This window comes from Tamandua tetradactyla, chromosome 21, assembly GCF_023851605.1.
Source record: "Tamandua tetradactyla isolate mTamTet1 chromosome 21, mTamTet1.pri, whole genome shotgun sequence".
NCBI classification, from domain to species: Eukaryota; Metazoa; Chordata; class Mammalia; order Pilosa; family Myrmecophagidae; genus Tamandua; species Tamandua tetradactyla.
In genome coordinates, this window is record NC_135347.1 from 34,774,378 (window position 1) to 34,801,649 (window position 27,272).

The following is a 27,272-nucleotide window of genomic DNA, read 5'->3' on the forward strand; positions in this document are numbered from 1 at the left end:
ATGGGAAAGCCTGAAATTTCTAAACACTGGCCATTTCTGAAGGGTCTCTGATGGCAGGTTTGCTCTTCCCCACGAGCACCCCTGCACAGTAAAATCAGGCAAAGACAAACCCGAAGGCTGATTTTTGCTGAAGAAAAGGAATCACTAAGCAACAGGCAGCTTGCAGAGCACTTGTAAAGAGAGCAGGGTAGTGGCTCCTGCTGGGAGTGATGAGGGAAGGCTGATTGTTGGTAACCCTACAAATGGCTACTGGAGCTTTTGGCACCATCTGGCAAGGCTGTCTCCTCTCCACTACTCACTGCACATTCCGCCAGCCTCCATAGTAACCTCATGGCAAAGCAGGGGCCACCCAAAATGCTGGCTGAGGAATCACAATTCCCCACTCTGAGGTCCTTCTTGCCATCTTGTTGACCCCCAAATAAAATAGGGCAGAATGTCCCTGTCAAACTCACCCCTATGGGGCTTGTAACCCAAAGGGAACCCTTTCTTTCAGGTCCACAAACAGTGAGAAGATTATTTTAACCATTGATGGTTTGAAAGGATTGTTGCTTGTGATTAATTACTTAACACCCATGTGTTTGGCATAAGACATCTGGCTAGGTCATCATTGGACAAAGCACTTAGGATTTGTTCTTTTTGTTTTGTTTTGTGTTTTAAACAAAACAGTTTATTTGGAGAGGGGAGATACCTTCTCCCGGTGGTAAAGAAAGAACTACAATTAACCTGGAATCACTTAGAAGAACAAGCACAATAAACATAGTTAAATTTACCCACAAGGACATGTGTATGTCATTCTGAAATTTTTCTTTATAGCTCAGGTATTTGATGTTGTGGAAAGAACAGTGAGCCAGGAATTAGGAATCTAGGTTCTAAACTCAAGTTCTGCTAAGGCCTAGTGACCATGGGCATTTCACCTCCTTGGGATTCAGTATTCTGACCTGTGAAATGAGGACACTGGTGACCTGAAATTTCTTTCCAATACTAATTAATATTCCGATTTGGCCAGGATTACAGGAAATTTTTGGAAGGGAAGAATTTTCCAGCCTCATCAGAAATTTCAAGACATCTGCAAGACTCCAGGCAGTCTTCCTAATTACTCACCATTATGAGGTCTGGAATATAAGAAAGCAACAGTGCCAATGTGTAAGAATATACAATGCTGTTCTATCGGTTTGCAGTCTCTAATGGAGTGGTTCTCAGTTGTGGGTGGGGAGGGTGCTACTGGAATCTAGTGAGTAAATGCCAGGGATGCTGCAGAACATGCTGCAGTGCACAAAACAGCCTCTCCATGGAAAAGAGAAGTGCCGAGTTGGAGCTCTGTGTATACAGCACTGAGGCAGGGAGCTGGTAGCTGAAGCCAGAAGGTAACTTGGAGAGACAGCCAACTCTCACCTTCAACTGGTTTTAGCCATGTAGCTTTGGAGAGCCCACTATTGCCAAATCTTTCATTTCCTCCAAAGTCATAAATCTAGACTTTTTATATGAACTTATCTGCCTTTTAAATCCTGGCAACTATTTTAATTATTTCGAAATATTGAATTTCAAAATACTAAACTTCAGATTCAGGCTGTAGACTGCTGGTTTGTCACCTTCACATTAAATTTTAAATGGCAGCTCCCTGGCCCCTGCTCTCTGAACTCTCTTAGACTTCAAGAGAAAGAATTCACAGGAAATTTGGCCATCTGAGCTATTCTGCAATTAAATCAGAAGATTAGTTTAAATAGAGATTTTGAGGGGCAGGGGACTGTCCAATTGCACAACTCTGAGAAACATGCAGTGAGTGATGAGGGGCAATGAAATGCCTTTGCTTATTCTATCATCTTGAATTTCATCTACATTTTTGTTTAGTTTTGTTTTAAGGAAAATTTGATTTTTTTCCCTTCAAGTCAGATTTAACTAGGAGTCCCAAATCAGCTCAGAGGTGATACATCAAGATTCTTCTCAACTCTGGCCATGCCCTCTAGTGAGCAATCCTCAGCTTCAGGTTCTTGATTGCTGTGACTTACGCAGGAGGAGAAATACTGGCTGTATCTTCCTGCTTCACCAGGGCATGGAAATCTGAAGGCTCCAAGAATGCTTTTTGTCAGGGGGAGAGGAGCCCCAAAGCATCTCTCACATGTCTGGTGAGAAGGAAAACTGTTGACACCTCTTCATACCTGATTAGGCTCCTCGGTTGTGTTACAAATTAAAAACAACCTAGCCAGCCCTGGCCTTTTCACTGCATGTTAATGGAAGCTTTATCTGGCCTTTTCCTGGCGTCAGATATCTGACTGGGTTGCCAGACACTTGCACTCTGGACCATTTGACATTTACTTTCTGGAGTGACTAAACAGGATGTAGTGATCCCATTTTCTATCACCTAATTTCATCTGGAAAGTTCTGGAGCCCAAAGGTGCCCATTGTTTACTGACTTTGTAGGGAATTTAATAATACATTAGGTTTCTAAAGCACTTTAAGCTCTTTTCATAATGCTTGTACTTCTATTGTGACTCTGACACACACACCACCCTGTGAAGTCAGTAGGATTAGCCTTATAATACCCATTTCATAGATAGTATAGCCAACTTTTGTTTCACATAACAACCTATGAAGCAGGTACTGTATCACAGACTCTGGGGCCAAATTACCTGTACTCAAATTCTGGTATTGTCAATTTGCCAGCTATACAAGGTTCAGCATGCCACTTTAGTTCTCCGTGCTTTGACTTTATCATCTGAAAAATTAGAATTAAGTGAGATAATATAAATAGGAAATGGCCTGACATAAAATATGCACTATAAAGTTAACCATTACTCCACCATTTTCCAAATAAGAATTCTGAAGCAGAGAAATAGCCCAGGCAGGCTGACTTCAGGGTCATTTTGCTGCCACTCGATGAAGCAACCCAGAAACAAAGTGCTGAATGATTTGACCGGAGTCACCCATCATGCAAGGGGAAGATGCAGAATTTGAAATCTCGGCTCTCTTGACCCCAGACCCAGTGTCTTTCCATCTTACCATGTAGCCCTTGGGTATCACAGCACATCTGATGGAACAAACAAAAAAACACCTGGCACTTAGAATTGTACCTTCTTAGTTTGAATGAACCAAGAATGTTTTCATACTATGCTGGAGTATAAGACTATGACTATCTGGAACCAAGAGGGGCGGGAGGAAGAATAGAATTAATCAGTCCAAAAACCCAAGTGCCTGAAAACTCATCTGCGCTTTTACCATTCAGTTCTTTCTTATATATGTGCTCTGACACATCAGCAAAGAAATCTTCATTTCCCACGGAGGGTTCTTTGAGTTCAGCCAAACATACCAACTTGGGCTTTGAGTCAAAATACTTGTCCACTCCAACCTTGGAGATTTCAAAATATACAGCAACTTGCTAGGTGTCCAGAATTTGATCACTTCATCATCAAATGAGCCAGCCAGGGGAGTAATGGCTCCAGCTGGAAGGTTAACAGGCAAGAAAATGAATCAGCATCTTATGGTTACAAATACATTTTCACTGCGCTGACTAAAATTGCTGGGATATATATATTTTTTTAAAGTTCAGATGCCTGTATGTTTTACTGCTGAAAATGTCAAGCCACTGAGCCATTGTTTAATAATCGACTATGCCATAATATCATTTGTTGACTATTTTTATGTTGTTATGTGGTCAGCATTATGGATTCAGAATAAATTTGAACTATTGCTGATTTGCTCTCTAGCATGCAGGGCTATTGCCTCTGAAGGAAGCATTACTTCATAAGCTGTGAATGTATGTTAAAGTACAAATATTACCAAATCTTTATGTGAACTCTTTGTTTCCTAATAAAATACTTACAAGACTCTCTAAGGGCCTTCCTCAGCTAATCCAGGAATTCGCTCAACCTATTAAATTAATATAGTAACATGCTAAGTCAGGTCTTCTCTGATTGTTGCTATGTGCAAGAGGATGTGATGGTTTTTAGAAGTGGCTTGTTTAAAAGCTTTGCCCATCCTTGGAAGAAGAGTTCTTATAATATGACTGAATGATTGTTATAATCATTATACATATTCATGAAATAAAATTATTTTTAAGTCTATACAGGATAAAGTGTGCTAGGCTTCAATTCTAGAATATTATATGCAGGTGTACCTCAATTTAAATTAATTAATGTTTTTCTAAAAAATTGAATATGCATGAAAGTGCTTCCTGGCCATGTCCAAGCTGAGTAAGTCTCTCCTTGGGTGTCTGTTAATGAACTAGTATCTGTTATACAGAGGCCTTGCTGACTCAAAGTTAGACCCATTTTTTTTGGCAACAAGAATAAAACTAGATAATCTTTTGAGACCATCCTGTCAGGCACTTCTCAAAATATCTGAACGAAGGTATTGGGTGTAATATTTTAGAAAGAAAAAAAGACCTTGAAAAGAACCAGAGTAAAACTAGAAACAAATTTATTGGACAGGTAAGTTAGAGAAGTATCACTAATTATCGTACATATAACCCAGGTGTGATCTCGTTTAATCTTTCCTTGCAAAGGAATTAGTCAAGGCCTTTGGCCCTGGATGACTTCGGTCAAACTAGAGGTTCCTTTCTTGCATCATTTTCCTTTGGGGTTCATGATTGCACTCCCTGTGAGGATTCCCTCTGCATCCCCCCAGGGTTCACCTTTACCTGCAGAAAGTATCTTTGTAAAGACCCACAGCTGTGAGTTTTCTGCCCTGATTTGCTCCCCCCTGCATATTTATGTGTAGTTTTATCTGGTGCTGACAGTTTTGCTGTGCTCCCCTATGAGGCTTTTCTCTGAATCTACTCCCAGGTTTGCACATTTTCTTGTTCTTAACTTCCCTCTTAAGTTAGGTCTCAGATATACCTCACAATCCTTAGAGGAGCTGCAGAACATCTCCCAGACTCTGGAGAGTATGGGACTAGAGAAAATGTGGCTCTGGACTCCTTGCTATGCTTCAGCTGAGGCAGCTCAGCTTTTTGTTCTATTAAGTCTAGTGTTCTAAGTAAGAGTCTATTCAAAGCAAGAGTTTCTTGACAAACCAACAGATGGGGAAGTTTGAATACTCAAATAATCAAAGGCACTCCTTTTTTGATCAGTCACCACAGGGTCAGGGAATTAGTGTTTATGTTCACTGTTCTGGTTATCTGTCACTATGTTATAAAAACTGTCCAAAACTTAGCAGCTCATAAAAATAACCTTTTTATAATATCTCTAGATGTCACAGGTCAGAAATTCAGGCAGGGCTCAGCCGGAGGTTATTTTGCTCCACGTGACACTGAAGGAATTCACTCGGTTGTGAATTCTCAGATGGGTCTTGATGATTCAGAGCGGCTTCATCTCAGTGTTACTTGATGGTCTTGGCAGGAAGGCTGGGCTCAGTGGCATCTGTCATCCCAAGTGCCTGCACATGTGCTCTCCAGCAGGAACTTTTCAAGGGAGCTGAAGTTATACAAAGGCTCAGCATTCCCAAAGGTATTCTAAGAGACAATAAGTAGAAGCTGCTGCCAGGTTCAGAATCCACTTAGGGCCTAGAAACTGGCACAGTATCACTTCTGCTATATTCTATTTGTTAAAGCAGTTCCGTATCAACACCCACATTGAAGGAAAAAGCCCAATGAGAAAAGTAGCAAAGAATTTGTGATCATTTTTAATTCACCATAGCCACAAACCTTTAAATATTGCCATCCTTGCTTCCAATGAATACAGGGTCAGTAACTTATCTGTTCCCATTTCTCTTTCTAATCTGTTTTCTTCCTGGTCTTGGGCCTTACCCCAGCTAAGATGGTTGTCCAGCTGAGGTGACCTATACTGAGTGGTCCAGGAAAATAACAGCCTCACATTGACCATCACATATTCTGCACAGACTTGCAAGATGACGGACTATATTCCTATTACTTATCTCGTTGTGTAAAGTGAAGAGGTTTCACTTTGGCTGGTAAAATACAGGATGCTCAGTTAAGTTTGAACTTCAAGTGAAAAAAAAATGTTTAAGTATGTCAAAGATGTTGCACAGGATATACTTATACTAAACAATGATTTTTTATCTGAATGTCAAATTTAACTGGTTGTCTTATATTTTTTATTTGTTAAATTTGATGTTTAACTTTGGCATTGTGGTTTGGGTTAGGGAAAAGGAGTTTCTGGTGAAGTATGACATGGCAAACTGATTCCTGGGAATAAACCTTTCTCTATTGTCTATTTTTGTTTCCCCTAGTCCAACTTCCTCCTTTGCCAGGTCTTTGTCTTCATCTCCCAATCTCACAGCCCTAATATTTTTCTGGAATGATTAAAACAATTACTTCCATACTTATCCCAGTCCAATAGGAGAGACAAGAGTCACAGAATTCTTTAAATTCTTTGACTTTTCTTACCTATTACATGAAATTTATATCCAGACTAATTGAATGGAGGCTGGAAGGAATCCAATTTAATATGAGATCAATCAAGTCTTACAACTACTACTTCGCTGAACTATAGATGAATAAATTTTACTATGTAAAAATTCTGTTCCTTTTCAAAGTTGAAGAAAATCTCTACATTTAAAAATAGATATATCACAAATTTAATCAGTGTGCACTGTGTTAAGTCCAATATTTTTTGACAATATTTGTTGAGTGTGCACTATATGTTAAGTAAACAACAATGACACATGGCACTTGCATGGGAGTTCAGAGTCTAGGGAGGGATAGAGAGATGTGAACAGAGAATCACAAGACACTGTGTTAGAACATAAAAATAAAACAAGAGCAAAATTCAGTGGTGTGACTATCCTAGAGCTCTGGGAATTTGGCATCATAGAGGAGCTAGCATTTAGCAAGTAGGAATTTCCCAGGCATAGAAGGAGGGAAAAGGTGTTCCCTGCAGAAACACAACAACAACAACAACAAAAAACACCAAACAAACACACATGCAAAGGCATGAACTCATAAAGGAGCCTGCTACCTTGTATAGCAGAGAAGGTTCTGGTCTGATTATAGCTGGAGAAGAGGGGCCAGAGCTCCATTCACACAGCTTCATCCCCCCTGAAACTACATAAGAAGGATTAATTCAAGCCGAAATTTGGTAACCACAAGAGGAAGAGGATTGAAAGCAAATTGTCTCAGTGCACGGCAATAATAATTAAAAAAAAAAAAAAAAAAAGCCAAGAGGAAAGGCATTCAACTTGTGCAATGATGAAAAAGCAAATTGTTGCTGTAGCTCCAGCAACTTTCCCCTTTCACTGTGGCAAGAGCCAGTTTTCTATGTGTGGCTGGCTTGGAGGACTGCAGAGCATAATCAGCTACTTTTCAGTTTTGGGGAAAAGTGAATGGAAATACTTCCCTGATATATTGTGTGAAAAAAAGAGAGCAGTGTTTCTAATTTTCTATCGTAGATCCTGTGTGTGGTGGTTTGACGCTGCATGTGCCTTAGAAAAACACGTTCTCAAGCTAATCCATTCCTGTGGGTGTGAACCCACTGCAAGTAGGACCTTTGGATGAGGTTACTTCAGTTAAGGTATGTGCCACTCCAATCAGGATGGGTCTTAATCCTATTATCAGAGTCATTTATAAATGGAATGAATTAAGAAAGCGAGAGAGAACGCCACAGGAAGCAAGAAGCTGAAACAGGACCTGAAAAAGAAGAGATAGTCCAGAAGCTGCCCCCATGGGCCCTGCCACATAACAGAGGAACCAAGGATCACCAGTAACCAACCCCAAAAATCATACTCTTCAGGGAGAAAGCATTACCTCAATGATGTCTTGATTTGGACATTTTCCTGGCCTCAAAATATGAGCAAAAAATTCCTGTTTTTTAAGTCAGCCCATTTCATGGAATTTGCTTGAGAAGCCTGGGAAACTAAAACAGATTTGGGTACCAGAAGAGTAGGGTGCTACTATTGCACACAGCAAAAATGTGGAAACAGTCTTGGTATTGGGTATTAGGTGCCGGCTGGAAGAACTCTGAGGTGCCTGATAGGAAGAGCCTAGATTTCTGTGAACAGACTGTTAGTAGAAACATGAATGCTAAATGTATTTCTGGTGAAGCCTTAGATGGAAATGATTAATGTGTTATTGGAAAGTGGTGGAAAGATGATCCTTATTATAGTGTGACAGAGAACATGGCAAAATTGAGTTTGTATGTGACAGGGAAGGCATAACTTGAAAATGATGAATTTGGATATATAGTTGAGATATCCAAGCTAAGTGTGGAAAGTGCAGCCTAGTTTCTCCTTGATGCTTATAGTAGCATGTGAGAGGAAAGGAATAAGCTGTGTACTGAACTCCTGGGCACACACAAAAAGCAGACATTGATGGTTTGGAAAATTCTGAGCTTCCAGAAAGCGAGTCTCCAGAGAATAGTGCTCCATATGCAAGTTTAGCTGGACATGAAACCAGTCAGAAATTTCCATGCAAGTCAGGATTGGAAATGCAGTTATCCAGGAAGGATTTGTATAAAAGTTCTTTTGTAAATGGTTTGGACTCCTGTGATCTACATGCAAAACTGAGAGTTTTGTGTAATTTGTATGAACAGAACCACTGCCAGACTGGACTAAAAGGGACAGAGAAGAGAAAAATTGAAGGAAAAATCACTTTAAAGGCAGAACCATGGAACTTGAAGTATAGGCAAAAGACCCCTCCTTGGGCCGAGAGTGGGCCCCACCCATGGACATGGAAAGGGTGAGTCTATTCCAGTGCTTAGAGAGGGCAGGCCTTCCACCCCATTGTTCAGGAAGAATGCTACCATGCCAGTTTGTTGAGAGGATGGCACCTCTGCCCCAGCATTTTCAGAAAGTGTGGCCGTCATCCCTATGCTTAAAGGGGATGGAGTCTTCATCCCAGTGTTTGAGGACAGCATGGCTGCTGGGCAAGTACTTGGAAGGGGTGGGACTGCTGCTGCACCAGGCCCAGGACAAAACATCATTCCATAGATGACTCTCAAAACCTTGAAATCTAATGGAGTATGCACTGCAGGGTTTTAGATTGCTTGGGAATTGTAACCCTCTCTTCCTTCCAATTTCTCCCTATGGAAATTGTGCCAGTTTGAAGCTGTTATGTACCCCAGAAAAGACATGTCCGATTTCCTGATCTTGTGGGGACAGCTATGTTTCTTTTAATCCTGATTCAATATTGTGGGGTGGAACTTTGATTAGATTGTTTCCATGGAGATGTGACATACCCAATTGTGGGTGTGACCTTCTGATTGCATGGAGATGTGACTCCTCCGCTCATTCAAGATGGGTCTTGATTAGTTTACTGGAGTCTTTTAAAAGAGGAAAAATGTTGGAGAAAGCTCAGAGCTGACAGAAATGACATGCTTAGAGAACAGTTGCTTCAGAAGTGACATAGATGCAGACATTTGGAGTGCTGTAGGAGATGCTTGGAGTACCAACAGACAGAGCAGGCACGTAGACACAGATGTTTCTAGGTGCAGAGCCTAGCAGACATTGCCATGTCCCTTCCCATGAAATGCTAAGCAAGCCAGAACCCAGAGTTGTGTCTGGCAGAGGTAAGGCCCACAGATACCTAGAGAGGAAACCAGTGGCATGAGAATCAGGAAGCAATGAAAATGGCAACAAGGATCAGCAGATGCTAGTCACATGCCTTCCCATGCAACAGAGACTGACCTTTCTTGAGTCAATGTATCTTTCTCTGATGGCCTTAGTTTGGACAATTTTATGGTCTTAGTACTATAAACTTGTAACTTAATAAATCCTTTTTAAAATCCATTCCATTTCTGGTATATTGCATTTCCAGCAGCATTAACAAACCAAAACAGAAGTGGAAATGTTTATCCTATACCTGTCCCTCCATTGTCTATCAGAAGCAGATCTTGTTTTTTAGGTTTTACCAGTCCACAGATGGAGGGGAATTGTGCACCAGGATGGACCACGCCCATAGCTGATTTTGATGAGACTTTGTGCTAAGCTTTGTTTCTGAAATAACTTCAGACTTTGGGGATATTGAGATGGAATGAATGCATTTCATATGTAGAAAGAACAGGTTTTTGGAGTCCCAAGGTGGTGTGCAGTGGTTTGAAGCTGTGTATACCTGAGAAAACCATGTTCTTAAGCTAATCCATTCCTGTGGGTGTGAACCCATTGTAAGTTGGAGCTTTTGAAGAGGTTACTTCAGTAAAGGTGTGTCCCATTTTAATCAGGATGGGTCTTAGTCCTTTCACTGGAGTCCTTTAGAAATGGAATGAATTCAGGCATGAGACAGAGCCACAGTGAGCAGGCAGCTGAAATGGATCCTGAAAACTGAAAGAGGAGGAAGAGTCCAGGAGACACTGTCATGTGTTGGAGGAAACAAGGATCACTGTCAGCCAGCCCCAGAAAACAACAATCTTTGTGGAGAAAGCACTGCCTTGATAATAATTTGATTTGGACATTATCCCAGCCTCAAAACCTTGAGCAAATAAATTCTCGTTGTTTAAGACAATCTATTTCATAGTATTTGCTTAAGCAGCCTAGGAAACTAAAACATTGTGGTAGCAAGATTTCAATCTGGCTGGAAAGCAAAGCAAAGCTTCCTTTGCCTTCTGAAGCTATGCATGTTTGAGTATTGCATAGGTATAATTTATGATTAGTGATAGCCCAGTGTAGGAAAATATGGCAAAGAGTCAAAGTACAGTGTGAACAAAATAACAAAAACTGTCTTTGTAGTATCTGCACAACTTCAATTTTTTTTTTTTTTTTTTTTTTTTTGCAAGGGCAGGCACCAGGAACTAAACCTGGGTCTCCAGCATGACAGGCGAGAACTCTGCTGCTGAGCCACCGTGGCCCACACTATTTATGTGTCTTTTGTGTCTGATTTTATAAATTAACTGTTAAAACATGAAAGACAAAGTGATACACCACTACAAAACTATTAGAATGGCTCATATGAAAAATTTAAAACCTGACAATCCCCAATGCTGAAGAAGATGCAAAGCATCCAGAACTCTTTTATATTGCTGGTGGGAATGCCACTTTTTGAAAACAGTTTCTTTTAAAGTTAAATTTATACTTATCATATGACCAAGGAATACCACTTCTAAGATTTTTCCTAGAGAAATAAAAACCTAAGTTCCCATAAAATCCTGCACATTGATGTTTATAGCAGCTTTATTCAGAATGCCTAAAACTGGAAGCAACCCAATGTTCATCAACTGGTTAGTAATGAACCAAATCGTTACCTCCACACAATGGAATATTACTCAGCAATGAAAAAGAAAGAACCACAGTTACTGGCACCACCATAGATGAATCTCAAAAGGAATATGCTAAGGAAAAGAAGTCAGACTCAAAACTACATGTAGTATGATTCCATTTATATAATATTTTGGAAAAGGCAAAACTATAGGGACAGAATTCAGATCAGTGATTGCTATTGCCTGAGAGAGGCAATGGCAGTGGGCAGAGGCAAGGGTGGGGGATCATCTATAAAGGGACAGAAGGGAACTTTTATTCGTTGTTTGCTTAGTATTAGCGAAGTTGTAAGTTTGCAGAAAATACAGACTTCCCTTATACTCCCCCACCCCCACCAAACATAGAGTTCTCTTTATTCTTAGCACTTAGCATTAGTGGGGTACCTTGTTACAATTGATGAAGCAATATTATTACAGCTATACTATTATAATAGTCCACAGTTTACCACAAGGTTCAGCGTTTGTGTTGTATAGTCCAGTGGATTTTAACACATTTTTATTCTAGTAACATATATACAATCCAAAATTCCTCCCTTTTAACTGCATTTGAATATATAATTCAGTGGTGTTGGTAACTTTCACAATGTTGAACTACCATCACTACCACTTATTAGTAAAACTTTTCTATCACTGCAAATAGAAATTCTGTACAAATTAAGCATTAACTCTGCCCTTCTCTTCCCCAACCCTGGGCCCTTGTAACCTGTAATCTAGTTTCTATCATTATGAATTTACTTATTCTAATTATTGCTAATCAGTGAGATCTTACAATATTTGTTCTTTTATGTCTGGCTTATTTCACTCAACACGATGTCTTCAAGGCCCACCCATGTTGTCACATATACCAGGACTTTGTTCCTTTTTATGACTGATAGTATTCCATGTATGTATACATCACATTTTATTATCCATTCATTGGTTGATGGACACTTGGGTTGCTTCCATTTGTATTAGTTTGCTAAAGCTGCCAGAAAGCAATATAACAGAAATGGAACAGTTAACTTTCTGGAGAACTTCTAAACTCTTTTCCACAGTAGCTGTACCATTTTACATTGCCACCAGCAATGAACATGTGTTCTTATTTCCCCACGGTCTCTCCTACATTTGCTGCTTTCTGCTTTTTTTAATAGTAGCCATTCTCATGGGTGTGAAATATTGTCTCATTTGTGGTTTGATTTGCATTTCCCTAATGGCTAATGGTGTTGAGCATCTTTTCATGAGCATTGTGGTCATTTGTATATCTTCTTTGGAGAAACATCCATTCAAATATTTTACAATTGGGCTGTTTATCTTTTTATTGTTGAGCTGAAGGATTTCTTTATATATTCTGGATATTAAACATTTATCAGATATGTGGTTCCAAAACATTTTCTTCCATTCTGTCGGCCATCTTTGTACTTCTTAATGAAATCCTTTTATGCACAAAGGTTTTTAATTTTGATGAAGTCCAGTTTATCTGTTTTTTCTTCTGTTGCTCATGCCTTTTTTTGTTATAAAGTCTAAGAAACCAATGCCTAACACAAGATCCTGAAGATGCTTCCCTATGTTTTCTCTTAGGATTTCTATAGTTGTGGTTATTATCTTTAGTTCTTTGATCCATTTGGAGTTGATTTTTGCATACGGTATGAAGTAAAGATGCAACTTCATTCTTTTGCATATGAAATCCACTTTTCCCAGAATCATTGTTTGAGACTATTTTGTCCCAATTGAGTGGACTGGACACCCTTATCAAAAATCAATTGGCAAAAAAAAGAGCTTATTTTTATGCATTATATAGATATCCTGTTTTTAGTGTATTAGAATAGCTGGAAGGAAATACCTGAAACTGTTGAAACTTCTAGTAGCCTTGATTCTCAAAGATGATTGAATAACTATACAGATTTTACAGTATGAGCATGTAATTGTGAAAACCTGGTGGTTAACTCTCCCTTTATCCAGGGTATGGACAAATTAGTAAAAACTAAAAAAGGAAAAAATTAATAAATAATAAATAAAAAATGAGTGGAATAAGGAGTTAAAAAAAATGGTAGATTGCAATACTAGGGGTCAATGAGAGGAAGTGGTAGGAGTAAGGGATATATGGGGTTTTTCTTTTTCTGGGATGATGCAAATGTTTTAAAAATGATTGTGGTGATGAATACACAACTGTGTGATGATACTGTGAGCCATTCATTGTATGCTTTGGATGGACCATATGGTGTGTGAAGATATCGCAATAAAATATTTTTTAAAAAATCAATTGGCCAAAGATGTGAGGGTTTATTTCTGAACACTCAATTCTGTCCTTGTGCCAGTAGCATGCCATTTTAATTATCTTTGCTTTGGGTTAAGTTTTAAAATAAGAACTGTGAGTCCATCAACTTCATTTTTTTTCAAGATGGCTCTGGCTATTTGGACCCCTGACTCTTCCATATACATTTGATGATTGGCTTTCTTATTTTCTGCACAGAAGGCTGTTGGAATTTTCATTGGGTTGCAGTGAATCTGTAAGTCATTTTAGGTAGAATTGACATCTTAACAATATTTGGTCTTCTAGTTCATGAACATGGAATGTCCTTCCATTTATTTAGGTCTTGTTTGATTTCTTCTAGCAATATTTTATAGTTTTCTGTGTACAAGCCCTTTACATGCTTGACTTGATTTATTCCTAGATATTTGATTCTTTTCATTGTTATTATAAATGGATTTTTTTCTTGATTTCCAGAGAGAATTTTTGTCCTAGTAGAAGAAACATATATCTGGATTGTAGTGGTTGTTATGTGACTATATAACTTTCTCAAAATTCATCAAGCTATACACCAAGAGAGAATTTTACTGCCTGTAAAATGTACCTCAGGAAACAAACAAAACAAAAATACCACAAAATTATTCTGTATCTATAACAGAAAAAAGAAAAAAAAAAAAAAAACAAGACCTTGAAGAGAGTTAAGGGAGATATTTTAAAAATTTTTTTCTTGAATAATTGTCTTCCCATTTGCAGGCTTTTGACCCTGAGCCTCTGGTTGAAAATAACCTAATCCTATAGCTTGTACCCAACAATAGATCTGAATGTCTACCAGCTATTTTTAACTAGTTTTGAGAGAATTAAGTCTAATGCCTATGGCATCCATTGTTTGTAATGAACAAACTTCTCTTCTATGTAATTACCCTAGTTATTTACCATCTTTGAGAGAATTGAGGAAAAAGGCATTCAAATAATTCTCTGTGTTTTATGGTTTAGATGATAAACCCTGATTGAATGTATGTTTTATTTAGACTAAATTGTCAAAGAAAAGAGACCATTTTGGGATATTAGTACAATGGTAGTCCATATATATTTTGAGCACATCTTTGTTTTATGAAGTGGTTCTGAATACTACAGAGGAAAAGTATGGAAATGTTTCTTTCATTAATTTCTCTCTGCACAGTCTTTTTGCTTTCTTAGTTCATACATGACAAAGGCAAGTTTCAAACCACAAAAAAATGGGGCTAATTCACAGACCAGCCAGCCTTTCCTCTGTAAAACAGACTTCTTATCTTAGTTTTTATAGTCTTGGTGTTGAATTGTAAAATTCCTGAGGTGGTCCCTAGACAGACAAGGCAGTGTTTCTTTTATGAATAGCTAATATAGGTCAATAAAATGCTCTGACCAAAGATGCAGGGGAAAAAATCAGGTTTGAGAAACAAAACAAAGGATTAACCATCAGATGAATTTTCTACAGTGACATTCAAGGCATTCAGGAGTCATCTGGCACTTAGTTTGCAACCAAGTGCTCATCAAGTGAAGGGCCAGGGAGAAAATTAACCTTAAATCCATGTAACATTGAAATTATAAAACACAATCTTACCTAGGCAAGTTTTTCATTTAAAATATGCTGTGAGTTTAAGTGTGACCTGTTGGTTTTAAGTGCCTTTTCTCCAGTGCTCTGGATGACAGTGTTTTTGTGAATTGCACATGCTTCACAAAGATGGAATTAGTGGTGAAGTGGCAGGGAAGAGGATAAAGGCCATATACAACAGGGAGATAGGAGCTGGGACACACAGGAAGTACAGTTTTATCAAAAAGGAGAATATTTTGGTGGTCTATGATTCTGTGATTTGCCCTCTCAACCATTTTAATTAGTAAGCAAGTAGAAGCCACTGAAAATCATTTAAAAAATTATTTAATTAGAATATTTCAGTCTTTCCACACTACCTTCTTTCTTGGTGCTTTGTTGGTTTTGATACCAGAGAGTGAATCAATTAACAAATTAATAGCTCTATTAATTAATTTTCTATAAATAGGAAATTCCTCTACTCTGTGTTTAATTTTTAATGCACACCACACAGCTCTAACCTGGGGTCCTGAAAACTTTTCATTTTCCATAAATCTTCTCCCTGACTGAAACTGTTTAAACTAGTTAATATTCGGATTCCTGATTCTGTTATCTTGCCTAATAACTGTTACTTGTTATAATTTTTATGAAGAAGGTCCTAAAAATATACTCATAACTGAAGTCTCTCCTCATGCATCCCATTGTCAGTGGTTTCCAGAAGCCTGTGAGTTTGCCAGGTGCAGTTTGGATTTTTCTTCAGACACTGGAAAATGACATTAATCCAAAACTACAGGATTCATAATATTAGGTAACTTTTCTTCAATACTTAACCATGTGCCAAGTTCTGTTCTAAGCACATTACATGAACTTATTTGAACCTCACAATAATCCATAGCACTAAGTACAATTATTTTAATGATGAGAAACTGTCACATATCTTTCCTAATTCCATAACCCTGTCTCTATTATTTAGGTGACACTTACCGTGTGTTAAACAATAAGAAACAAAGCCTACCAATAGTTTCGGTTTGAAACTTAGATTAATTTATTTGCTTGCCGGCAAGGGAGGGACACATTAGTCAGTTATGAACAAGTCTCACTAAGCAGCAACTGAAAAAGCTAGATTTTTGAGCCAAACAAGAAGAAAGACAATATTCTGAGTTCAGGTACTGGATTGCTTACATCTCTTTTCTGCAAATGGTCACTTCCAGATTTCACTTCAGTGATAAGGGGAAGCCTGGTTTCCAAACAAGTCCAGGATGAGTTATATAAGATTCCAGCAGGCCTAGGTACTCTAGCAAACACCCTGAAAGTTTAGCAGGATTTCTGTTTAACATCAAGTGGATACCATGTGGCAACACCACATTTGCATATTGTGGTAGCACTTCAGTTTGGCCAAAGTGAAGTGGATATGAAGTAAACTTTTTGAATCAGACCCTTCTATAGCTCTTTTCTCTGAGGGTACTGGCACACTCACCACAGGAAAAAAAAAAACAAACATAGGAGATGACTCTGGTAATTTATAACTTGCACACAAGTTTTATATTTGGAAAACACATTACACACAGTATATCTAAAAACTTTTATGGGAGGCACAATAAAATGAGAAGACACGTTTTCTTGAGTCTTTATCATTGCCAATGTCATCACCAAATCCCATTTTCAAGAAAAGGGTCATGCCCAAGGCATAAAGTGCTCAGTAAATTCATTGGTTAAAAAATGTTACATTGCACTACTCTTCCATCATTCCCTAAGTAGTATGACATGTGACAAAGTCAAGCATGCTCCCTTCCAAAATCAGTTTATCCTCCTCAGGCACAAAAGAAGTAATTCATTTTTACTACATCTCTGTGGGAGGTACACAGTTCAAAAAACACATTTTTTAAAAACTACGTTGTAAAATGAGGCTATTCAAGAGGGCAATTCCTTTTCTTCCTGTAAAAAGTTACATTCCTTCTGAATTTAGGTCTTCTGTTAGAAATTTCTACCTCTAGTTTGCTTGCTTTACTGTTCTCCATAATAACAGAATGTAGGGAATCATCTTTTCCCTTTATTGTGAAAGTTACACACATAGAGACACAATATTGTAGACTATTTCCTTGTCAACTGATGAAGTTTTCTTCTGGATATGTTCATATGCCCAACAGCAAGGTAAGATGAGCAGACAAATAATGATTTCCCTTTTTCTTCTTCTATTTCTTTAAACTTAAGATATTACAGGGAATACAGGATTTTAACACAAAATTAAAATACTTCCATGAGGAAAGGCATCTATTCTGGTCACTACATAGAACTCTTTACCTTCTTCTACCTTGCTGGATAGAAATATTCAATGAAAAGCTGGCTGGTAACTTAGTTGCTTTTTTGTTTTTTATTTTTTTTAATGAGAAAATATGTATAAACACTCGCTTAGCTTTGGCAACTTGTACAGATATTACAAAGTAAAATGTTTTTGGAACAAAACAAATTCTTGCAGATTGCCATGTTCGTCACTGCAAAAGGGAATTCTCAAAGAGTGGTCATTGTTGTCTAAATAGGAACATGTAATCTACACAGAGAAGGGAAAGCAATCAGATTTTTCCTAACTTCCTGGGAATCACAGTGAGAACTGAGTCAGTAAGACCTATGCCAATCAATTCAACACTTACAAACCCTATGCAAGCAGGTTCACAGTATTCTAGGACAAACTTCTAGAATAATCCTTCAGGTAAGTTACATTGAAGAATCATACTGAAAAATTTAAAAATGAGACTGAGAGGCCAGTTTTCTTCTTCATATCTTCTAGTTTATGTCTTCAAATAACTATGACATTTAGTGGTTGAGTGCACAAAAGAGCTAGATACAGAAATGAAACACAAAGTAAAGGGAAAGACTTCATCCAAGTCAATGCATAGATATAGAGCAAGAATTCCCCTACCCCAACCCTTTTTTAAAGTTGAAGCTAATTGAGCATTTTACAGAGCAATGCTTTATGAAGACTGAGTCAACAGGAATTGGCCTAGTAAAATGGATATTTTAATAGAATAAACTTAATCTCACCTTTACTTAAATTATTCATAAGTATATGGTTATGAGGCCTAAGATTGAGCAATACAATATTATTTTGGCATAGTCAGATTAAGTGCTTCTGGAGTCCTCTGGAAGAAGGAGCAGAAGAAACTGGATACATCCCCTGAAGATGAACGGACCCATAATAAAATGGAATCTAGATAATTGGACCTCCCTACTTTTGGGAAATGGGATTCCATGGCCTAAATGTTCAAGAAACTGGGAGCCACACATTCTCTCTCATTCTACAATCACCTGTCTTCAGGGCCACCATGGTGCACACTTCTTGGGGACAAAAATATTATATTGTATGAGAATGGCAGCCACTGGAATTGTGCAACCTGACAGAGATGTCTCCTTAGCTAAAGAAAAGCGTCAGGAGGAATGAGCAACCGTTTGCACCCCCTTCCCACCCATAATTCAACCTTTCATTCATGCATTACTCAACAACTATTTGTGCAGAATTGTATCCCTCAGGACTCTTTCAGCTGAAGGTATCAGAAAACCAAACCAAAACTGGCTTAATCAAAGAAAGGGAATTTACTGTTTCAAATGAGTCAATAGTCCAGGGGTATACTGTCTTCAGGGTTACAGCTGCTGTCATCAGAACCCTGTGTGTGTCTCTCTCCATACCTTGGCCTACTTCTTCTATGTTGACACCATTCTCTGATAGGCTCTCCTCACCTCTGTTGCAAGGTGGGTGCCAGCATTTACCTCTGTCTGACCAGTTTCCAGTTCATCTACAGCAAGGAAAGACAACCCAGCATATACTTCAGGTATACATATGTGTATGGAGCATCCTTGCCCCAGCACTATCTATAAATTTTTGAGATTCACTCTTATTTGACTGGTTACATCATGAACTCATGTTGAATCAATCACTGTAGCCTGAAAATGTGATGCATCAGCCTCTCTAGAACATCAGCATCACCCCTGAGGTTGTGGTTAGAACCACAACCAGATATGTGGACTGGGAATGAGGTTGGCCTTTAACTAAAATTCGGGCTGCTATAGGAAAAAAGCAGAAAGTAATGCAAGGATAGTAAATAGCTCTCCATTTCAATCATCAGCTATGCTACTATGTGCTGGGCACTGGTGGCAGATGAATTAGATAAAGTCTCTGCCCTCAAGAAGCTACCAGTTTAAGGAAGAAGGGATGGAATCTAGATAATCAATCATGATAGAGATTTTCACAGGATTTTTTGGGCTTACAGAAGAAAGCATCTAACCAAGCTTGGAGTGAGTATAAAGAAGGTCAAAGAAGGTTTCTTCTTGTTACTATTTCTTTCTTAAATGCCAAGTGAAGAAAAAGGCACAGAAGCAAAATGCAGCATGGTGTGTGTGTAACTGTATAAACAATATGACTTTATGGGGTGCGAAAGGAAGCTAGTTCCTGGGATGCCCTGAGCTTGGCTTTCAACACAGGGGTCAGGTTCACCTGCCAAATAGGTGCTCTGAGAACACAGATGGGAGTCCACAGGCTGTGGGATTCCTTTGAGAACCTCAGTGTAGTTCTCTCTTCAGTTCCTTGTGCCCCTTCCCAACAGCAGGTTCTGGTGACCATAGATATTCACCCTCCTCCCTTCATCATGGGAGAGTGAACTAAGTATTACAGTTCAAGTCAACTCCAGCCCACTTCCTCAAGAAACAACACATCATTGCCACCCTGTTCAAATTTCTACCAATTAGTCATTCATTTGAGCCAACTAATTGATTAGTCCTGAAGATGCAAAAATACCTACCAATCATTCACAGAATAAATAGATGAATTTAATTATATTTATCAAGGAGACAGAGACAACAATATGAAGTACAAGTATTTACCCTGCAAATGGAGTGGGTCCTGAAAAAGATCTCTTTGTTTCACAGAGTAGGGTAGAGGAAAGGAAGACAAATACAAAAAATCAATAGAAGATAAGGTGGGTTGGAGGAGAGGTTTTATGTTGGAAAGAGCCCAGAGCTCACCTGTAAGGAGCGCAGAGGGTGGAGGTGAGCAGCTGAGTTGAGAAGAAGAACTTTAAAGAGAGGAAGGCATAAGGCTGAGAGAATTATCAGCAAGATTTTCTGGGTGGCTGTGCTAAGGTCTCACTATTGGAGACCATGAGCCAATACCTTTCAGCTCTTTCAGCATCTTTTTTTTTTTTTTTTTTTTTTTTTTGCAGTTAGACTTTGTTTCTTTGCTATGTGGCGTTATGCTGAGATGAGTCTTAAGCCAGGAGGCCCAGAAGATCCCAGTGTTTGCCAATTACCTAGCAATTGAGGGATGAATTCAGGACATGGGAATTTGGGAAAGAGAAGGAACAAAGATAAGTTGAGTTTGGTCATACTCAAAAGATAGCCAGACTGAGTAAGCCTCTATAATGAAGGCCTCAGAACTCCAAAGAATCCTGGGAGGATTCTGGAGGAATTGACAGGGAGAAACAAAATACAAGGAGTTGAGAGAGGGACAGGAAAGAGCAATCAAAACAAATGAAAGAGCATCCAAAACAAATAAGTCTTATTTCAAAATTTCCCAGTGCCTGTCCCAACCCTTCTCGGCCATGACTCTAGGAGGACCTGAGATAAAGCAGGGCACTCTCTGAAGGAGTGGCCCCAGCACGAACTGGGGGCCAAAATTGAAAGGACCTATGTCCAGTGAGAATTATGCTAGAGGCAAAATGAATTACAGTGTGAGAACGTATTACCTGCCCCAGAAAGCTTGGTGCAATCCACTGGCACTTGGAAGGGCTCAAAGTCCCAGCTCATTCAGCTGTGACAGATCTTGTAGAGATCACTTAGCCCCTCCAGCTTCAATGTCCTCATTTGTAAAATGGAAATTTGGAGCAGCAAATGGAACAATGTATTAAACGATACTTTGTAAATTGTTTAGTGCCTTATAAACTACTAAAATTATTCCCATTTATAATCATCATTTTCTCCTATATTTATTTTTTTCTTTTTCTTTTTCTTTTTTTTCGCATGGGCAGGCACCAGGAAATGATCCTGGGTCTCCAGCATGGCAGGCAACAACTCTGCCATTGAACCACAGTAGCACTGCCCTACATTTATTTTTAACACCAAACTCAACATATTCATCTTGTGAGAACATTAACCTGTTAGTCAATAGGTCGATAAGTAGTACCTTGAGGAATAAAAATGGCCACGCCCTTAAATGAAACAGAGGCAATTATGTCTGAATCAGAATTGCTGGGGGTGGAGCTTGGGCACCCACATTTGTAACAGCTGTCCAGGTTATGCTGCTGTGTACGACCACTGGCCTGGGTATTCAACAAATAGCACTGAGGACTAGTTTGCTAAATCTTAAAATATTTAAAGCAGTTCAAAGAGTATTAGGATATTAAAATATATCTAAATTATACTACCTTGAACCTTTTTTACTTGGGGGTCCTGAGAACGGATGTTTCAGGTTGTCCAAGACACCAGGGATGCACAGAAATTTCTGTGTTCCTTAAGTTTCATTCCCGATGCCTACCTCCACCTTCAGATACCTTTTATTCACAGATCATTTTAGGGCAAACTCAGGCGAGAATGTGAAACCCCTGTCTGAATGTTGTAATAATGTATTTGAGATAATAACATATGTTCCTTTTTTCACCCAGTACTCCCACACTGTCTTTTCTCTCAGGTAAACGGATAGAGGAGACTATGCCCAATGCCTTCGAGGAAGAATGAGACAAGGCAGAAAGCAGAAAAATCTGAGAGTCTTTTTGGTTATGGTTTTCAACTGACTAAGACCTTAAGGGTATAGAAATATCTGGGGTAGAGGCAGAATATTTAGAAGAAACAGGAAAGAAAGATTCTACATCTATCATCCCCACCCCAACCTTTACCTCCCCATCACACATACCCAGGTTAGGAATATGTCTCCTAGTTGGTATTGATGGAAGAGACTTTGGAAGATCCCACAGATGGAGACCCAGGGAAGACCTGACTGTGGTGGACCCAGACGAATGAGGGTAGGTAAAGACAAGCCTCTCAAGCTTCATTTGTCCAAAGCTTTGTAAAGAAATTGCAAAAATTTTTCTGAGCTCCACCTGCCTCCACCAAGATTGGCACAGAAGCAAGAGAGGGAGATGAAGGAACTAAAAGGGACTTGTAGGCACAGTTAGGAGAATTTGGCACTGTCCTGCCTTAGCAGACTAAAACTCTTCACCATTTGACATGAGCCAATCCTTCTTCTGAGGAAAAAAATGGACTTGACAAAAATGGACTACCATTTGGGCAGTGCTGAACTATGAAACTTGACCTATTCCATTCACAACAAATAACTTGTATACAATAAAAAAGGAAGGAAAAATACAGGAGATTATCTACAAAGCCTTTGTATCTATTCCCATAATTTTTATATGTTTGCTATTAATTAGCTATTGCTTCATAAATTAACCCCAAACTAACTGGCTTCAAACAATAATAAATTGCTATTAACTGACAAAGTTCCTGTGTGTTAAGAATTTGGGATTGACTTAGCTGGGTCATACAGCTCAACTCTTTCATGTGTCAAAATGTTGGCCAAGGGGTATATGGGTAGTTCAGTGGCTAGAATGCCGCCTTTCATGGGGGAGACCTGGGTTTGATTCCTGGACCATGCACCCCCCCCCAAAAAAAAAATGTTGGCCAAGGCTCCAGTTATCTGAGGGCTTGATTGAGCCTGAAGCATCTGCTTCCAAAATGGCTCATTCACATGGCTAACACGGTCATGTTGGCTCCTGGCCAGAAACCTCGGTTCCTCTCTATAGAGCTGCTTGAGAATCTTCTGACTATGGTGGCTGAATTCTCCCAGAGAGAGATCTCCAAGAGAGAACAAGGCAGAAGCCACAATATTGTTTAGGAGCAGCCAAGCTTCAGACGTTGCACACTGTAATTTTCCCTAAGATCCTCTTGGTTACAACAATCAAGCCTACTGATTGTGGGAGGAGATTATACTAGAGCAAAAATACTGGGGGCTGAGACACATTAGGTACCATTTTGGAGGCTGGCTACCACAGCTTGTAACTTTATAATATTTCTACTAAAGAATAAAGGATGCTTGCCCCAAATGAGAAAGGGAACATTCTAATTAAATGTCTTGCCTCACAATCATCTCAGATATGAAAGAGGAAAGCAGCTTACCAAACCCTCAAAGGCAAGCAGTGAATAGGTTGTATTCTTGGAGCTTGACTCTGCATAAACTTCTTTTTGTCCATTTCCAAAGACAAGGCAACAGGTGGATAGAGGAAGCTTCATCTTCATTGCTTCACCCAAAGAAATAAAAATGAAACTTATTCAGCAAAGCGCTGAGAAGCCAAAGTGGGTAATATCTGATTTGAATTTAATTAATTTATTTTGGGGGCGTGTATGGGCTGGGACCCCAGTTGCCCCCATGGCAGGTGAGAATTCTACCAATGAACCACCCGTGTACCCTTGATTTTAATTTAATTTTATCTTGGATGAAATATAAAAGGGGCACTGCAATAAAAAGTCTTCTGATCAATGTGTTTCTTAAAATCCTGAACATTTTACTCACTGCCTTATGAAAATAGCCAACTGTTTGGGAGAATGGAGTGTTTGTGATCTTTGTCCACAAGTTCCCTTCTCCTAGGGAGAAGGTGCCTTTTTCAACCCCTGTGTGCCTGTTCTCCCAACCCTGGAAAGGTGGGTGAACCCCAAATCAGAAGAATGAGGGACTGAGCTAAAATTAAGATGCAAAAAACTGATGTAGGTTGTATTTCCTTCACACTTGAAGTTTTGAACTCAGTATAATTCCTGCTGCCCAAGTACTGTGATAAAAAGTAAACTAATGCTTGACGTAAAGTCAAAAATATCACTAATTTTATCTACATAAAACAATATATTTGAATGACTCAATCCATTTGTTCACTGTGTTTAGTCAACTCAATTTAAAAAGAAACCTTCAAAGAAGTTTTCAAAACAAACTTATATTCTAGAGTCTTGCCTCTATTAAGAATGCTAGCAATAATAAATTATTTATATGGCAAATACCAACTACACTAGGCATAATTTTTATCTCATTTTTGTCTCCCTGCAAAAGCCAGAATTGTGTATTATTACTTCTAATTTTCATATGAGAAATATGAATTCAGAAAGTTCAATTAACTTACCCAAGAATATGTAGTAAAGCCAGGATTAGAATTCCTGACTCCAAACCCTGTGATTATTCTAACTCCGAGGAACTTGGTGTCTTTCTTTTTATGAACATAGGCAAATTTAAAATGCTTTGAAGAAAATATTTACAATATAAGCAACATAGAAACACATATGTGCAACATAGAAGGGGGGAAAATTACTATGGCTACCAATTTTAACAAGCATCTACTTAACCCAAAGTACTCTAAGACGTAAAAAAAAAATCATATTGCTCCAAAACTGAATATTGTGCTGAGCCTTCTGGGCAGAGAGGCAAGACAGAACATGGCAAATGGAATGAAAAAGTCATTACTACACAGTGGCCTTTGCAGTCTGAGCTATTGACTGCTAATTTGCTCAGGTCAGGTGTAAGGAAAAAAAAAAACTGCTCATTAATCACATCACCTAAGAGAAAATCTCAGATGCGTTCACTTTATAATTGAATTCCTCAGCTTCCATGTTGCTTTATTCTCATCTAGTTACAATTTCAGGAGTAAAATTCAACCTTTGAAGCCTTTAAACATTTGTGCTTGTTAGCCAAGGGTCTCTTTATTCATGGTCTGAATAGAGAAACTGAGGCACAAAATACTCAACTATTCTCAGGTTATACAAATGGCATTAGTAGAAAATTTTGTCTCAGGACTTCAAACACTTTACTTATTCTTGTAACATAGTCACATGCCCCAAGTTTTCCAGTTTTCTGGAAAATGAGACAATTCCTACAAGTTTTATTATAAGGTTATAAAGCTATGCAGGAGTTTATTATCATAGCCAATGGTTTTGGAATTAATATTAATTTATTTATGATTATGTAAATAGTATTTTATCACTTCATGTTTGCTACTGCGTCACTGCTTAGAAATTTTTGTAATGGCTTGTTACAAATCTGAGGGGAAGGCAGTGGCTGAAGGCAATAATTTTTAGTGGTTAGAATTCAGTTCTCAGATGATATCTTTTCAGTATTGCCATACCTCACCAATAGCATGCTGGCATTGGTGAGAAAATAAAAATAACTGCACAGTTATTTTGAAATTTTGTGTTCAATATTTTTTGCTTCCCAAATGGGGGGAACCCCAAAGAAAAAGTCATCTCTTCTTAAGTAGTCTGCTCCTAAGTACTTGGTTAGGAAGAAATCTAAGGAAATTAGATTTCAACAGCACTAGTTGAAAGTACATCCAAGATTCTCCTGCTGTTGAGGGTCAGATAAGTTATACAATTTAAAAGCCAAAACTTTTCCCACAAAATAAGAAAAAGACTGAAATTCCAATCTGAAACTCAAAACAGCTTTTTAAAAATCAAAAACTTAAAAGATTCAGCATATTTTTATTTCATTTCATTTGTCTTCGCTTAATGTTTTGAAAAATTCCAAAAGCAGAATTATTACTGAAAAAAAAAACCCACAATAAAAAGAGTATTCTGTTTTTAGGACTACTGAAAATTTGAAATTCCCTTTGTAACATGGCTTTGATCAGTTTTAAGGAGACAACAGATATGACTTCACTTTAAATACTAACCGTGCAAATTCCTCAGCTATCACTAGAATCTTTAATCTCTTAGAAATGTATACAGTGTGTGGACAATTTTTTTTAATGTGTCTGTATTTTCAGAAGAATCTAGACTAGAAGTAAAGTTTCAGTTTTCTTCTTGAAAGTGCTTTCTATAATACTGACATTCAACAATTGACTACTGCAAATAGAGCGAAGGGTTGCATGGAACAGGTTAATAGCCCAGGGAAGAGCTGCCAGGATTTTCTTTTTGGTTTACCCCATCCACTTTCTGTATGGGTTCATTACACAGGATCTCATATTTGGAAAAATACTGGTTTGATGGGTCATTTGAACGTGAGATTTTCCTCAATTTTCTTTCAATTGGAATAGAAATTGAGGGCTTTTGATATTGTCATGGAAATGGCTCTCTATAAATACCGCTCAAAGGCCTATTTCAAGCCAGAATGAGCTGGAACAATGTTTTCTTTTTCCTTTCAAATTATGAGATTGGAGTAATAAAAAACTCTGGTTAAGATGATGCAAGGAAAAGGGGGGAAAAAAGAGCATGCCCGAAAGAATTCCTCTCAATTATGCTGGCGAATTATATAGCATAGTTTTGTTCATCAGATCAAAAAGATATCTGTCTTTTTCCTTAGGTACACAAATAGTGAAAAGTGAAAAGGAAAGGTAGGAAAAATAAGAAAGAGAAAGTGTAATGGACTGTGACTACAAATCTTTGTAAAAAAAAATTGATTTTTATACTGAAAATTATGGCACGCAAAAACATAAGAACATTTTTCAAAACAGGTAGTTTTTTTTAAACTAGGACTTGAAAAAAGAAATAATGTCCCAGCAAACATTTAAATAGCTAATTAAATCACTATTCACTTTGGTATTTGTGCCATGTAAGATTTTATTTTTTTTCTAAAAAACTGCAAAGTCAAACTTTAGTCCATTTAGTAAAAAATAGAACGATGGCTCAGTGCAGAGTTCTCGCCTGCCCTGGGTTTGAGTCCTGGTGCCTGCCCATGCAAAAAAATAAAATAAAATAAAATAAGATGGGTTGAAGACAGAGAAGTGATAATGAAATGTTGTTTTAAGAATTACTATCCTTCATGCTGAGATTAGTAAAGTTAGATTTCAGGTTTTATGATCTTAATGTTATCTTAATCTCTAAATTTAGCAATTAAAAAAAAATTACAAGGGTCTTCTCCACTCTGACAAATCAGAAATTTTCAGAGCAACAAACTTAGATAAAATCCCTAGATTCCTTAGGGTTTGACAACAATTGAGAACTAATGATATTGGTTACTGGTGCAAAATATGTTGTTTTCAAGTCTCAGCACAGTTCATAACTGTTTGCCTTTCGCTTGAGGTACTCATTCTTTTGTAAAACACGATCTATTCTTTTAACATTTGTTCTTTTGAGTTCAGTGAGCAAGTGAAGGAAGAATTCTTTATAGGAAATAGTCACAGCACCCATCCTCCTACTCTCCTTGATCTCGGAGAGAAATGTAACAAATTATTTCTTCTGGCAGGTTTGCTCTTCATAAGAAACATTTCTATAGTTCAGTTACCTTGTGGCAGCTTCAGGCTGTGTACAGAGTATGTAATGCATTTTAGAGAGTAAGATACTGAAGTGTACTGCTGAATGTTAACATAGGACTTCCATTTTAAAGCAGCCT

At 38.2% G+C, this 27,272-nt stretch overlaps 1 protein-coding gene across 7 annotated transcripts in view; it reads right to left on the reverse strand.

Annotated features, from left to right (window-relative positions):
- Positions 1-27,272, reverse strand: part of LOC143665564 (uncharacterized) — a 398,448-nt gene that overhangs the window by 22,303 nt on the left and 348,873 nt on the right. For 2 of the 7 annotated variants that reach the window (XR_013167056.1, XM_077139110.1), the window contains exons 1-2: positions 23,087-23,291; positions 2,628-2,713 (exon numbers count right to left, since the gene is read on the reverse strand). Coding sequence is in view for 1 of the 7 variants with exons in the window: in XM_077139110.1 (XP_076995225.1) it covers positions 2,628-2,713; positions 23,087-23,206 (206 nt within the window). In the remaining 6 variants the exon portion in view is untranslated. Of the gene's footprint in view, positions 1-2,627; positions 2,714-3,304; positions 3,438-9,125; positions 9,450-23,086; positions 23,292-27,272 lie in introns of those variants that run through there. The other 5 variants (XR_013167060.1, XR_013167058.1, XR_013167057.1 and 2 more) reach the window with 4 other exon arrangements.